The following is a 13,948-nucleotide window of genomic DNA, read 5'->3' as shown; positions in this document are numbered from 1 at the left end:
TGCGCTCGCTTGCCCGTGAGGTCATAACTTGAAGGACCGCTCAGTGGCGTTCAATTGGACACTATATACTCCGTTTCATGCATAGCACTCAACGCTGCGGAAGCTACGCAGGACGTTCGGGCAAGAAAAGTTATCACTCCGCGCGTTCCGTCCGTGCTTCGGTGCGCGCCAAAAGCGTTCGCTCGCGCGAGCATGCACGTGAGGCTCCTCGGGACGGGTTTCAAATATAAAAGCGAAAGCGTGGTTTCGCATGATTAAGTCTTGGTTTCACTTGGTTAACCTTTTATTCAGCTGTAATTATTGTACTTAGGTACAATAATTATCGTTAACGTTAACGTTATCGTTAACAGTCATCGTTAAGCCAGGTATGACGGATGTGACTAGTTCGGTGGTTAGACATGACTGTGATTAGGCTTGGGTAGACACTCATAGTTCGACGGTTCGACGCCTGTTGTGCCACAGGGATAGCGCAAGTGCTCGACATGCAAAGGGACACCGCGTACATGCGCAACGTCGAAGCACAAACGGACAGGGCGTGAAAGCGGTCGCTACATTGGTCTCGACGGTGCGACGCCTGTTTCACTCGGAACACTCTCTAGTGAAGCAGTTCGCCGGGTGGTCAGCCGTCGCCTCCAAGCGACGTCTGACCACCCTACCACTCCAGCGCAACGCTCAGAGAAGACAGCCCAGTCTTGCTCTCATTCATGGTCAAGCACGCACTGATTAGGCTAGCGCAGCGCTCCATTTAGCCAGGCGCGCGACGAATCACGTAGTCAGGCGGCGATCCAGCTGCGGAGAGCTCACACACAAGGCCGGTGGCGGTGGAGCCCGGCCCGGCAAGTCACGTAATACGTTGCCAAGGCTACGGCGCAGCTGTGGTCAACTGAAGGTCAAACTCGTGGCGACGGCGAAACTCGGCTAGACGAGATTAGTAAAGCGTTCGCTTTAAACTTCGCAGTTCCGCTCGAAAGGTGAAACACCGATTGCGATAGCAAATTAGTAGATAGTTGTACGAAGTAAGGATAGTAGTTTTATCGGCCGTAAAACTTGTAAACATTCGCTTACAAACTAAATTAACAATGATAGAATGTGTAAGCGTGACTCAACGATGACGTAGGAAGAGACAGACGCACAGAGATAGCGCTGTCTCTGTGTGTCTGCTTCAACCACGTCCTTGTTCGGTCGCGCTTACACATTCAATCATGGATTCAAACCAACTAGCCCACCAACGTGTTTTAACAAACTTAACAAGCGCTGTGTCACGCGCACAGGTAAACATGAACACATCTCGCTCCATGAGCGCGGAAACTTGCTGTGAGAACGCTGGAGTGAAGAATCGCGGCGGCAGCAGCAAGCGAATTGACCTTCGTGCATCTCTCGCTTCAACGCGAACGGAACGTCGAAAGCACAGCGCGTACGAAACTACCGGCACTACGTGGACTCTGCAAACATCGCAGATCACTTTGAACATAAGGCCTGCGCGGGCGCGTACTTTGGCCACGTCGCAGATTGCTTTCAAGACACACGAGCGCCGGCAACAAGTCCCTACGGCGTCTGCCAAAAGCGCCAACTACGGCGTTCGCGATTCGCGTGGCCGACGCCGTAGTAGACGCCACGTTTCTCTCCACTCTGTCGGAGCGGCGGGCGAGGAGGACGTCGAGGTAGAGAAGAACGCGCTTCCTCCTTCGCGTGACCCCCCTGCCTCGCACGCCACAGGAAACGGCAGGCACCTGGGCGGCGTTCCGCGCTCACGAACGCGAGATTCAACCACATTCGACCGCTCACCCTCACACGCTTTCACTCATACGGAACCTCACGGCGACGGCAATGGCAGAAATGCGCCTGGAGTGCCCACATAATTGCTATTGCAATAAAATCTGCAAAGAGCAACAAGAACAAAAACGATCTAAAAGAACGTATTAGCAGCCCTGTACCACAGTGTATTTGCTCCTAAGAATTCAAACTAGTTTCACTCAATACTGAGCCTATATAAAAACAGTTGCGCATAACTGCGGTCGAAAAACCAAGTGCGAACGAAGCCACTGCAAAAAGTCACTCTAGTCTCCACAGCGTTGACTGCTATATGTGGATTGGAGTATGATGCTTTCGCGTTCACAACTCAAAAGAAGTGCTTATAGTCCATTCTATCCATAGCAGTCAACGCTGTGGAGGCTAGAGTGACTTCTTGCAGTGGCTTCGTTCTCCCTTGGATATAGTTGGATGTTCTTTTACCGCAGTTGTACGCAACTGCTTTTTTTATATATAGGCTCAGTATTGAATGAAACAAGTTTTAACCCTTAGAAACAAACGCACTGTAGTATACGACTGTTAATGCGTTGTTTAAGATCATAATTATTTTTGTTGTTCTCTTCGTGTTTTTTCTTTGGAAACAGTAGCAAGGAGTATCACGTGCATGCTCCGCCGAGCGAAAGCTGTTGGCCCGCAGGGAAGCACGGATCGAACACACGGAGTGATAACTTTTCTTGACCAAACTTCTTGCTTGTATTACACAGTGTTGACTGCTATGTAGGCAACGGAATATCATCATCATCATCATCATCATCATCATCATCCTTGATACGCCCACTGCAGGACAATGGCCTCTCCCATACTTCTCCAACAACCCCGGTCATGCACTAATTGTGGCTATGTTGTCCCTGCAAACTTCTTAATCTCATCCGTCCACCTAACTTTCTGCCACTCCCTGCTACGCTTCCCTTCTCTTGGAATCCACTCCGTAATCCTTAATGACCATCGGTTATCATCCCTCCTCATTACATGCCCTGCCCATGCCTATTTCTTTTTATTGATTTCAACTAAGATGTCATTAACTCGCGTTTGTTCCCTTACCCAATTTATTCTCTTCTAATCCCCCTTAACGTTACAGCCGTCATTCTTCTTTCCATAGCTCGTTGAGTCGTCCACAATTTATATAGAACGCCTTTCGTAAGACTCCAGGTTTCTGTGCCGTAGGTGAGTACTGGTAATACACAGCTGTTATACGCTTTTCTCTTTAAGGATAATGGCAACCTGCTCTTCATGATCTGAGAATACCTGCCAAACGTACCGCAGCCCATTTTTATTCTTCTGATTATTTCAGTCTCATGATCCGGACCGCGGTCACTACCTGCCCTAATTAGATGTATTCCCTTACCACTTACATTGCCTCGCTACCTATCGTAAACTGCTGTACTCTTCCGAAACTGCTAAACATTAGTTTTCTGCAGATTAATTTTTAGACCCACCCTTCTGCTTTGCCTGCCCAGGTGAGTGAGCATGCATTGCAATTGGTCCCCTGAGTTACTAAGCGAGGCAATATCATCAGCGAATCGCAAGTTACTAAGGTATTCTCCATTAACTCTTATCCCCAATTCTTCCGAATCCAGGTCTCTGAATACCTCCTTTAACCTCACTGTGAATAGCATTTTAGAGATCGTATCTCCCTGCCTGACGCCCTTCTTTATTGGGATTTTATTGCTTTCTTCATGGAGGACTACGGTGGCTGTGGAGCCGCTATAGATATCTTTCAGTATTTCTTCATACGGCTCCTCTACACCCTGATTCCGTAATGCCTTGCATGACTGCTGACGTTTCGAGTGAATCAAACGCTTTCTCGTAATCAATGAAAGCTATAGATAAGGATTGGTTATATTCCGCACATTTCCTTATCACCTGATTGATAGTGTGAATATGGTCTATTGATGAGCAGCCTTTACCAAATCCTGCCTGGTCCTTTGGTTGACAGAAGTCTAAGGTGTTCGTCGTTCTTTTCGCGATTACATTTGTAAATAATTTGTAGGCAATGGCAGTATCATTACTAATATGTGTAATATAGTTCAAGTGGCTGAGGAGTTCTACAGATATTTATACAGTACCAGTTGCACCCACGATGATAATGGAAGAGGGAATAGTCTAGAGGAATTTGACATGCCACAAGTGACGCCGGAAGAAGTAAAGAAAGCCTTTGCAGCTATGCGAATGGGTAAGGCAGCTGGGGAGGATCAGGTAAGAGCAGATTTGTTGAAGGATGGGGGCATATTCTTCTAGAAAAACTGGCCACATTGTATACGCAATGCCTCATGACATCGAGCGTGCTGGAATCTTGGAAGAACGCCAACATATTCTAAGAACGCCATCATAATAAGGGGACGCCAAAGACTTGAAAAATTCTAGACCGATCAGCTTACTGTCCGAACGGAGTATAGGTGTCCTCATATGTTACAGCGAAGCTGTTTGTGAGGACCTTGTGCCGTCACTGTTGGACTTCGCTAAGACTATCATCATCAGCAATGGCTCGAGCGTCGTCGATGTCTTCCACAGCTGGCTCTGTTCCCGCTCGTCATTCCAGCATACTAGTTCACTTCTGTCGTCCCAATGGGGAGGCCGCGTTTACGGGGGTATGAGCCATTGCTTAAGGGGGTATGAGCAATTCATTGTCTTACGTGTCGGAAAGATTTAATTTTAAAGCAATTTAATTATGGAGAATCGCGAGCAGCAAGTCCGGGCGGATGCTGCTAACCACACCTCTGAGTAAACTCAAGACATCGAACTCAAGTGACAACGGTGCAGTGTGGGCGTACCATCACTGATGTAGTTCTCGCCATCGCAGCCGAACTTGTGTGTAAACTAATTAAGAAACAAAAAGATGGCAATCATCAAACCAATCCAACCTATCATCAAAACGATTGCAGCGCCCGCATCTCCAGTGGTCCTTGCGCTCAATATACGGAGCTTTGGATTAGTGGTTCTGCACATTCCATCCCAGCTACAACTATGGGAAGACTTTGTACGAGTAGTGAGTCCTCTTGAGGAAGAAGCTGCTTACCGCGAGCGTCAGCGAGAGTAGGCTCGAGAACGGAGTCGTCTTCGTAGGGCCGACCCCGAGTTGCGCGCCAGAGACGCCTAGTTTAAACGACAGCACCGGGAGGCCGATCCCGAAGTGCGTGCCCGAGAAGCCGAAGCTCAACGGCAGCGCCACACAGCTTCGCTGTTCGACCATCTTCACGGATTGAAAGCGACGGTGATTTTTGATCATTCTTCCAACCATTCGATCAATCTCAGCAGTAGCAGAGGCATGGCTCTGCGCCAGCCCATGATTAAGCGAAAAAAGAAATAGAGATAGAGAGAGAGAGAAGGAAAATCATATGAAAATGTGATTGTATAGGTATGGTTCAAGAAGGGAAAATTGAGCATTTGGAAACAGTGAATTTTCTTCCGGACACCGTGAGTTGAGGCTCCTGCTGAACAGTCAATGGTCCTTTGAGCTGTTTTGAGGCATTTAAAGGAGATAGAATTAATCTATATGTATATACAGCGTCTATAACATTATAGGCTGCTACTAAAACTTTCTTTTTTACTCGTCTATGTCGATTCTTGCGCATTATGCAAATAGATGTGCTACCGGTACACATATACCGCGGGTTTTAACAAGCTTCATCCGTCGTAACACGATTTTGGGGCGTACTAATTTCAACTTGTCAAAAAAAAAAAGAAGGAAACACCTCTTCATAAATAAAGCGACTGGAAAAAGAAGTGAACAATAGTATAGAAAACGCTGTCTCTATGCCGCATTGTGAAGCCAAGAACTCTCCTCAGCGTTATCGGAGGAGCAATTATTAACTGGGAGAATGGTTGCTGGGAATTGCATTGCTCTCTTGAGTGCTTTACTAATTACAGGTGGCAAAATAAAAATAAGGAGAAGCTTTTCAAAGGGCTGTCAGGCATTTCGCGTTCATCGACCTAACAGCGATCTATGCCAATCGTTAAAGGGCATACTTTTTTTGTTGTTGTTGTTCAGGACTTGCGGGTCGATGCACGTCCCAAGCCTCTTCACCCTGATGCATTACTACCAAGTTAGTAAAATATAGGGAACCGCGTTGTTTAAGCACATTACCTGCTGCAATCGATTATTTCATCCTAGGCGCAAATTGTGGCTTCTTTCACTTGCCTCAAAGTGGCGTCTCCAACATTTTATTGCGGAAGTACGTTGCGCTAAAATTTGCCAGAAAAGGCAATTTTCACAGTTGCACAATATTCTCAGAAGTTAGCTGGCAAAACGCTTAACAGAAAAAAAGCTCATGCGTCTAGATTACGAACAGATGTTATCGGTAACTTGTTTTAGGTGTTTGATCAGTCTAGCTCTCTCGATTTCGGTGCTACTTCTGGAGGGAAAGATTTTTATTTTTATTTATTTATTTACTTGTTTATTTATTGTTTAGGTAGCGACGATATTATCATCGGCATATAATCTTCGTAATGAGGCATGAATCACCATTCTAAATAATCAGTAACGACAACGGACCTCACGGGATGGGAACTGGTAGTTTTTATATCCGATTACAAGCATGTTACTTTACATCCGGGTGTGCAGAATACACCGCGAAACTCAGTGAGAAAAAAAAAGAATGTATCGTTCAGGAGCTCAAAACTTGCTCTAAAGAATAATCCTTAACGAAGTTTACGAAGATTGTAACCGGCAAGCGCGTATACGCGGCAGATGTGAACCTCGACATGCAAATTTAAAAAGTAGAACACTGTGGCAGCGGTGGGATTCGAACCCACGCCCTTTCGGACTGGTGCCTAAAACCAGCGCCTTAGACCACTCGGCCACGCTACCGCTTTTTTTTCTTTCTTTCATGGTATTTATGACAGTAGCAACAACCCGATATTCACCAGTTGTGCGTAGTCAGAGAATGGAGGGCACACTGACAGTCACTCAGAGAAAAGGCATCGTTCATACTGTGGGTAGAAATGTGGTTTCACTTTAGAAGGGTGGTAAGGATAGGCACCTCACCAAAATGGGGTACCAGTCCGGCTGGGTGTCAAGTCCATCGTAAACCTGCTTTAGGTCTAGGGTCATTTAGATGAAATTCACCCTCGTAGGTACAACCGTTTCTGCGTTTCTGTCCATCATTCGCGTTTTCCACAAACTGTGCATTCCGATGAGAAAAAACATGTCAAAAGGCGCACTATTATCAGCGGTCGGCAGCAGGTATCGCACAGTATGAGCGTTGATGTCAAAGTCTTTTTTTAAAGTCCGTTGGAGGACATCCCAAAATAGTATGGCGTCGGTGCAGCTAATAAAACAATGTTCAATCGTCTCTGGCACGTCACAAAGGCGACAGTTAACAGAAGAGACAAAGATACCCTTTTTCTGTAGCCATGCTTTAACCGGTATGGTTTCACTATGAAGTTTATAAAAGAACATTTTGCAGCAAGGGGATACATACATTTTACGAACTCGCTTTACAACATCGTGACCTGGCCATTGAATGTATAGTGATCGGTAAAATGGAGGCGGAAAAAGCATGCACAATAGATCTTTGTATAACGTTTTACGCGTTGTATAACGTTTTTCTTCGCGTTTATGCTTGTGGGGATTCATGCAAGAAGTTTACTTGGCGATTCGTTTCCTAACAGTTCGGTTTTCCACTGAATACTTGTACTCTGCGTCGGCCACGCTACCGCTGCCTTTGCCGGGTAAATACGGTTGGTGTGAAAGCTTTGTTCGGCCGGCGCTACCTACGTCTGCTAGCTCATTCTGCTCATAATGACCCTGTTTGCAGTCTGTAGGCCGTTCACTGCCATCTGTGCACTTCACTTGACAGAACAATATACAAGGACCCGTGCGCAATAAATGCTGTGCAAAGCTGGCGTTGTCTCCGCGAAACAACTGTGCCTTGCAAGAACAGTGGCTTAACATTTCGAAATATCTTAATATTGCTTGATTTTTAATTGGGCTTGTAAAAAAAAAAACACACACACACACAGCGCTCTTCAGAAGGTGGATGAAATTTCAGTTTTGTTGTGTTATCAAAGTTGCCAATGATATCGGCAAGCTTTTCCTCCATTGCTTACGCTACTGTCCTAATGCCGCGGACAATCTTGTTGCCGTTTCCCACGACGTGGCTATATGGTGCATGTCATCAGTTTAGGCGGCTGTCATTAACAACAGCTCCCTATCTTTGTATTCCGGTAACATATCACTAATGTCTGCATCGACTGATAACATAAGGCGTTCATTGGCGCTCACACCGGTACCCACTTGCGCTCACGAAAACCCGAGCTTGCAGCTTTCGAATGATTGTGAGAGACAGATAAAAACGCGTCTACCTGCATGTGCTTTTATGTGGCCATCTTTGATGCGTAATACGGCCTCAAATGCAGTCAAAAACTAGCGTTTAGTGACTGCCTCTTACTCTCACTCGTTTTCACACTTACATACACGGCGCCGGAATAAGCGGGAATGCGCGCTCGAAGAAGTGGGCTGACATGTGTTGCCGTAAGATTTTTACCATCCTAAAGACAAACGTCACGGATGCAACAAAATGACACTTTTGTTTGAAGGTGAAAAATTCAGCGAAATACCACGGACAACCTACACACAAGAGACGAGACAAGGACCGGTGCTGGTGCTTCTCTCGTTTGTTCTTTGTGGTTTGTCTTGGGTTTCGCGCTGAATTCTTCACCTTCAGAATACCATGTACCAACTAGCCCCAGCCGAAGTTTTACTGACACTTCGGATGCCTCGAAGTATTAAAACGAACGCTTACTCTCGTCCGTGAACTGGAACATGCCGAAGAATCCAGTGCGCTCGTGGGCGTGATTCGTCTTGAAGATGATCTCCATGCGCGGCTTCATGGTCAGAAGCGGCACGGGAACCTCGACACCGCAGTACCGTCCGACCAGCTGCCGCACGTTGGTCACGCTTATGGTGCTGATGTCCACGAAGTCGTTGAGGCACCTGCGTCACGTTAACGTTTAACTCATACACCACACTCCAGGCAGCGAAGTTGCTGTCACAACCAAGCAAACTTGTTAACTGGATTTCAACAGCCCTCTCTGAATTGCAGGGGCAAAAAAGAAGAGTTCGCGCCTCAGTTAGTAGCTGGAAGCTTACCTTCCAGCTACTAACTAAGAAATACGCTCCGAACGCACGACAATAACCCTTAGACTAACGGTAACTTCTGCTCGTTGGTGTTCTCTTAATGAAATAGTCTTGCGCAAGGGCAGAACCACAAAAGAAGGCACACTGTCACATGTCTATGTGTATTTGTTTGCGGTTGTGCCTCTGCTACACTACGTAAATAAGCTAGCTCTAACTAGTTCAACAAGTTTTTCCTGCGCATGCCTTAGCCACGAACTTGACCAACTCGACGACCAACCACTGTCCGAAAAAAGAATTCTGCAACATCGAAAGGACCTTCCGTCACAGAAGAAGGCCGTGCAAGCGCTTTTGCGCTTCTTGCGATCTACCGGCCTGTGTGAACGACTTTAACTGGAACGCCTTTTGTGTGTGTGTCTCCATGTGTGCGCGTTCGGTTTTTTTTTTCTTTTTTTTGCCTTTTCCTCTCTGTCATCTTTCTAACCCCTATCCCCCATCCCCAGTGTAGGGTAGCAAACCGGAGACTCATATCTGGTTAACCTCCCTGCCTTTCCTCTTCATTCTCTCTCTCTCTCTCTCCTGCGCAGTTGGTATTTGTTCATTCAATATTTCTACAACGCAAAAAAAGAGAGAAAAACTAGAGCAGACTTGAAAACAACAAGACCGCCCGCAGACTAACAGATGTTTCATTGATGAAACAATTAGCTCAACGTATTTTGCGTAGTGGTTGAAAAACGCAAGCAAGATGTGAGTGTCTTCTTCCTTCACGCGGTAGAAATGCAGAGAATAATGATCGTGGTATGGATTAAGCGCGAGAGTATTCGGCAAGCGCAAATAATTGTGGCGCCAGTTTATCGAACTTATTAACAGTAAAAGCCTGCTTCAGAAGAAAAAAGAACTAAAGCTTTGATGAGGCATTGTCAGTGGCATACGGGAACTCCAAGACTGTAAGTACAATGTGTTCTTGCATGCCTATAAAAAATGAACATTTTTTTAATGGCCGTACCTGACGGGCAGGAATAAAAAATAGTGTCAATATCAGTCTCTGTGAAAATTCGCATGGACCGTACCTTAGACATTCTGCTGCATCTTTTTCAACTGAACGTAGCTTACATACCTTGTTTGTTGCACCCTATGACAAACAAAACAACCTCTAGCAGCACCTACAGGGAAACACCAGACGCTTCTGTTGATCACCTGCTCTTAGACTCTTCACGAATTGAACGACAGCCAGTCCATATTCAAGAAAGGTAAGCCAGGTGCAAAACTTTCATTATGAAAATACTTGGCCCATTTTCCTGCTCCGTTAAACAGAGATATGCTTTGACAGCCCTACGAGAGCTCCTTGTAGACCAAAACATACCTGATTTGATTTGATTTGTACATTCTCATAAACTCAGACTTTTTGACGTCAGGACTACGTGAAAACTAGCTTTCTTGTCTAACGTCTATCGCAGTATTTTCATTGCACACTTGGCACAAACTTCTTGTACTTGGTGCGGGTGTACACGGGGTGATTCTCCTGGTTTGTATTTTTGTCTTGTTTACATTTATTGCGACACATCTAGGCCATTTATGGTCTAGAATACGTATGTGTGTATATAGGGAGAAATGGCTAATTGTGTATTGAGATAGCCAGTTCTAAGGTAGATTACCCTCTCATCTGTGAGCGGTTACCAAACAACAACATAAAACGAAAAATAATGAAGGCGTCTCCTTGTTGTACAGATGCAGAGCCGCACTTGAAAATGCTTGACCTATCAGCCCTAATGTTCCAAAACTCGAAACCATTTATTATACTATCGGCTACAACTTGATCTACACTGTGTCTGGTTGCTGTGAACAAAAATTTCTAACTTTCCTGCATGACGGCAAAACGTCTTGAAGTTTAACAATGCCAACGAAATAACTTACACGGCATCGGTCTCCGAATGCGCCATACATATACATAAATTGTTTGCACGCGAGAGCTAGGTGGCGATGGAGTGACGACGGTGGGAGAGGATTTCTCGGTAGGCTATTTTGGTGTGAAAGTGTCAAATGGCTCATTGATCGGAAAAGCTGCCGTCCGGCGTCTGTAGCAGCGAAACGGCGCCTAAATTCTTATTGGCTGTGGCCTCCCTTCACGAGCGCGCCTCGACGCAGTTCCCATTGGATGCAACGCCACGACACGAAGGCGCCTCGACGGAGCCGAGCGGGCGAAAGGGAACAGCTGCTGCCCCTGTAGGGCACCAGGTCTTGCGTGAGGGAGGACGGCGTCACCGCGACACCACGTCACCCTCACTCTCGCTCTTGGAAGCATGTGCTATCCGCGCGTTCCTTGCCCGCGCAAGTTCTCGCCTCCGTTCTAAGTGTGCCACGGTCGGGCCGAATCAAAATGCGCCAGACGTCTCGACGCGCTCGCTAGCCCGCGATAAGTTTCTGACGAGAATTACCGCTCAGCGGCATTCAAACGGACATTGATACTTTCTCATTCACTACTCATAAGAACTGCTTGGGGGAGGTATTCTGTAGGAGTCCACCTAGTGGACATGTCTATTTCGTCTGCTGCTGAAATGCTGATTGGCTGTGGCGCCTCGCTGCTGTGGACGCGCAGACCAGCCAAGCCAGCCAGAACTTCAACGGCAGACGAAATGAGCATGTCAACTAGGTGGACTTCTTACAGAATACCTCCAGGCGTCATCGAATTTCTTCGTGAGCACTTGTCTTCATCTGTATTGCTTGGCGTAAAATTACCTACACGCTTGTGTTCAGTTGAATGCTAGGGTATTCCGCGGATCCTCCGGTATGTTACACAATACTGTAGTATGGTATAGAATACTAAAGCGATTGAATAATATGACTTTCGATGTAATAATAAAGGTTACGTCTGATCTATTGGAACCGCTTGCTGATGTCATGAAGAATCATGCACTATGATAGCAAAAGCAGACAGAAACAACGGAGTATTAAATTGTTACAAAAGACAACCACTCTAATGAAATGTTTGAAGCGATTAAGTATACAAAGACTACAAATATTTACGTGGGTAAAGCTACCTTCTTGTTTAGAAGGAAATCCAACAACGTAAAAGATGCTACACAGGCAAGTCGTCAGACACAGCGCTAACTACAAGCTTTCTTGAGCTGTTTGATTTCCGTCTAAACATGCACCACTCAGCTCAGTTCAGCACACTCCCAATTTTGGCTTGCTTCTTATGGGCAGTCCACTCCCTAAGTGACTGATGAACAAAAAGTTTTCTCTCAACAATTTGAATAAAATTACAGCGTCAGAACACATTTTTAGTATTGAGCGACTGCTATATTTTATGTATTACAAGATCCCCTGACCCATAATCATATTGCTACGGCACAATATGTGCGATCACGAAAGGCCAGCAGTGTGAAGACGACGACGACGATTTAGAAGCTAGCGCGGGCTGTTGCCTCTTGGCCAAGCGCAGCGTATTTTCCTTGTAAATATATTTGTACATAGCTTGTCGTCTGCGTCTTCCTACGTAACATATTTGGTGGAGGTGCGGGCGATACCGGCGATACCCCTCCTATTCATCGCCGCCCGTATCGAGTGTCACCAGCTGAGCGTCAAGTTATTCACGCAGAAGTTCGCAAAATGCTTGCCAAGAACATTATTGAACCGTCATGTAGTCCTTGGGCGTCACCGGTTGTACTGGTAAAAAAAGAAGGATGGCTCATGGCGCTTTTGCGTGGATTATCGGCACCTTAACAGGGTTACCAAAAAGGACGTGTATCCCCTACCTCGGATTGATGACGCCCTTGACTGCCTCCACGGTGCTCGCTATTTCTCCTCTATTGACCTTCGCTCCGGCTATTGGCAGATTGCCGTGGACGATCTCGACCGCGAGAAGACTGCCTTTGTAACACCCGACGGTCTTTATCAATTCAAGGTGATGCCGTTCGGCCTATGTAACGCTCCTGCCACTTTTGAACGCATGATGGACTCCCTTCTTCACGGTTTCAAATGGTCCACGTGCTTGTGCTACTTGGACGACGTTATCGTATTCTCCCCAACGTTCGCTACGCACCTCGAGCGCCTCTTAGCAGTCCTGGACGTTTTTCGGCGAGCCGGTCTGCAACTCAACGCATCGAAGTGCCAATTCGGCCGTCGCCAGATTACCGTCCTTGGACATCTCGTTGACGCGAACGGAGTGCAACCAGACCCAGGCAAGATCCATGCTGTTACGCACTTCCCTGTTCCGAAGTGTGTCAAGGATGTGCGCAGCTTCATCGGCCTTTGTTCGTACTTCCGCCGTTTCGTGAGGAATTTCGCCGCCATAGCACGACCACTAACCGACCTTTTGAAAAAAAGACGCTCCTTTCCAGTGGGGCGATAACGAGGCCTCTGCATTCTTTCATCTAATCGACATTCTCACAACGCCTCCCGTTTTGGCCCATTTCGATCCTTCTGCGCCTACCGAAGTCCGTACTGATGCCAGCGGTCATGGAATTGGAGCAGTACTGGCACAACGCCAGCGTGGCCACGACCGTGTTATCGCTTACGCCAGCAGGCTCCTCTCGCCCGCGGAGCGCAACTATTCCATCACTGAGCGTGAGTGTCTGGCCCTAGTTTGGGCGGTTGCGAAATTCCGCCCATACTTATATGGCCGATCCTTTTCCGTTGTCACAGACCATCACGCGCTTTGTTGGTTATGCTCATTGAAAGACCCTTCAGGAAGACTTGGTCGCTGGGCCTTACGCCTCCAAGAATACTCGTTCTCTGTCACCTACAAATCTGGCCGACTACACAAAGACGCTGACTGCCTGTCTCGCTACCCGGTTGACGAGCCTGACGACGCCGACAGTAGTAACGCCGACGGCATTTTCTCTGTGTCTGCCTTCGCTAACATCGCCGATGAGCAGTACCGAGACCTATCGCTGCGAGTACTCATCGAGCGTCTGCGCTCTACACCTACCGACGCATCCGTTCGCCGATATGTCCTTCAGGGCGGCATTCTGTACCGAAGGAGCTTCCTCCCTGATGGCCCTGATCTTCTTCTTGTCGTGCCAAAACATCTACGACAGACTGTGCTCTTTGAGATGCATGACG

General features: G+C 46.9%; 1 protein-coding gene and 1 non-coding gene across 6 annotated transcripts in view; both read right to left on the bottom strand.

Annotated features, from left to right (window-relative positions):
* LOC139059927 (neuropilin and tolloid-like protein 2) overlaps positions 1-13,948 on the bottom strand; it is a 230,261-nt gene that overhangs the window by 38,060 nt on the left and 178,253 nt on the right. For all 5 annotated transcript variants that reach the window (XM_070538552.1, XM_070538553.1, XM_070538554.1 and 2 more), the window contains exon 4: positions 8,553-8,743. In XM_070538552.1, the coding sequence (XP_070394653.1) occupies positions 8,553-8,743 (191 nt within the window). The remainder of the gene's footprint in view (positions 1-8,552; positions 8,744-13,948) is intronic.
* On the bottom strand, positions 6,537-6,616 carry TRNAL-UAG (transfer RNA leucine (anticodon UAG)). The gene has a single exon. It is a non-coding gene; the product is annotated as a tRNA-Leu (tRNA).

This window comes from Dermacentor albipictus, chromosome 5, assembly GCF_038994185.2.
Source record: "Dermacentor albipictus isolate Rhodes 1998 colony chromosome 5, USDA_Dalb.pri_finalv2, whole genome shotgun sequence".
Taxonomy (NCBI): Eukaryota; Metazoa; Arthropoda; class Arachnida; order Ixodida; family Ixodidae; genus Dermacentor; species Dermacentor albipictus.
The sequence above is the reverse complement of the archived record's forward strand: the minus strand, read 5'-3'. Positions and strand labels throughout refer to the sequence as shown.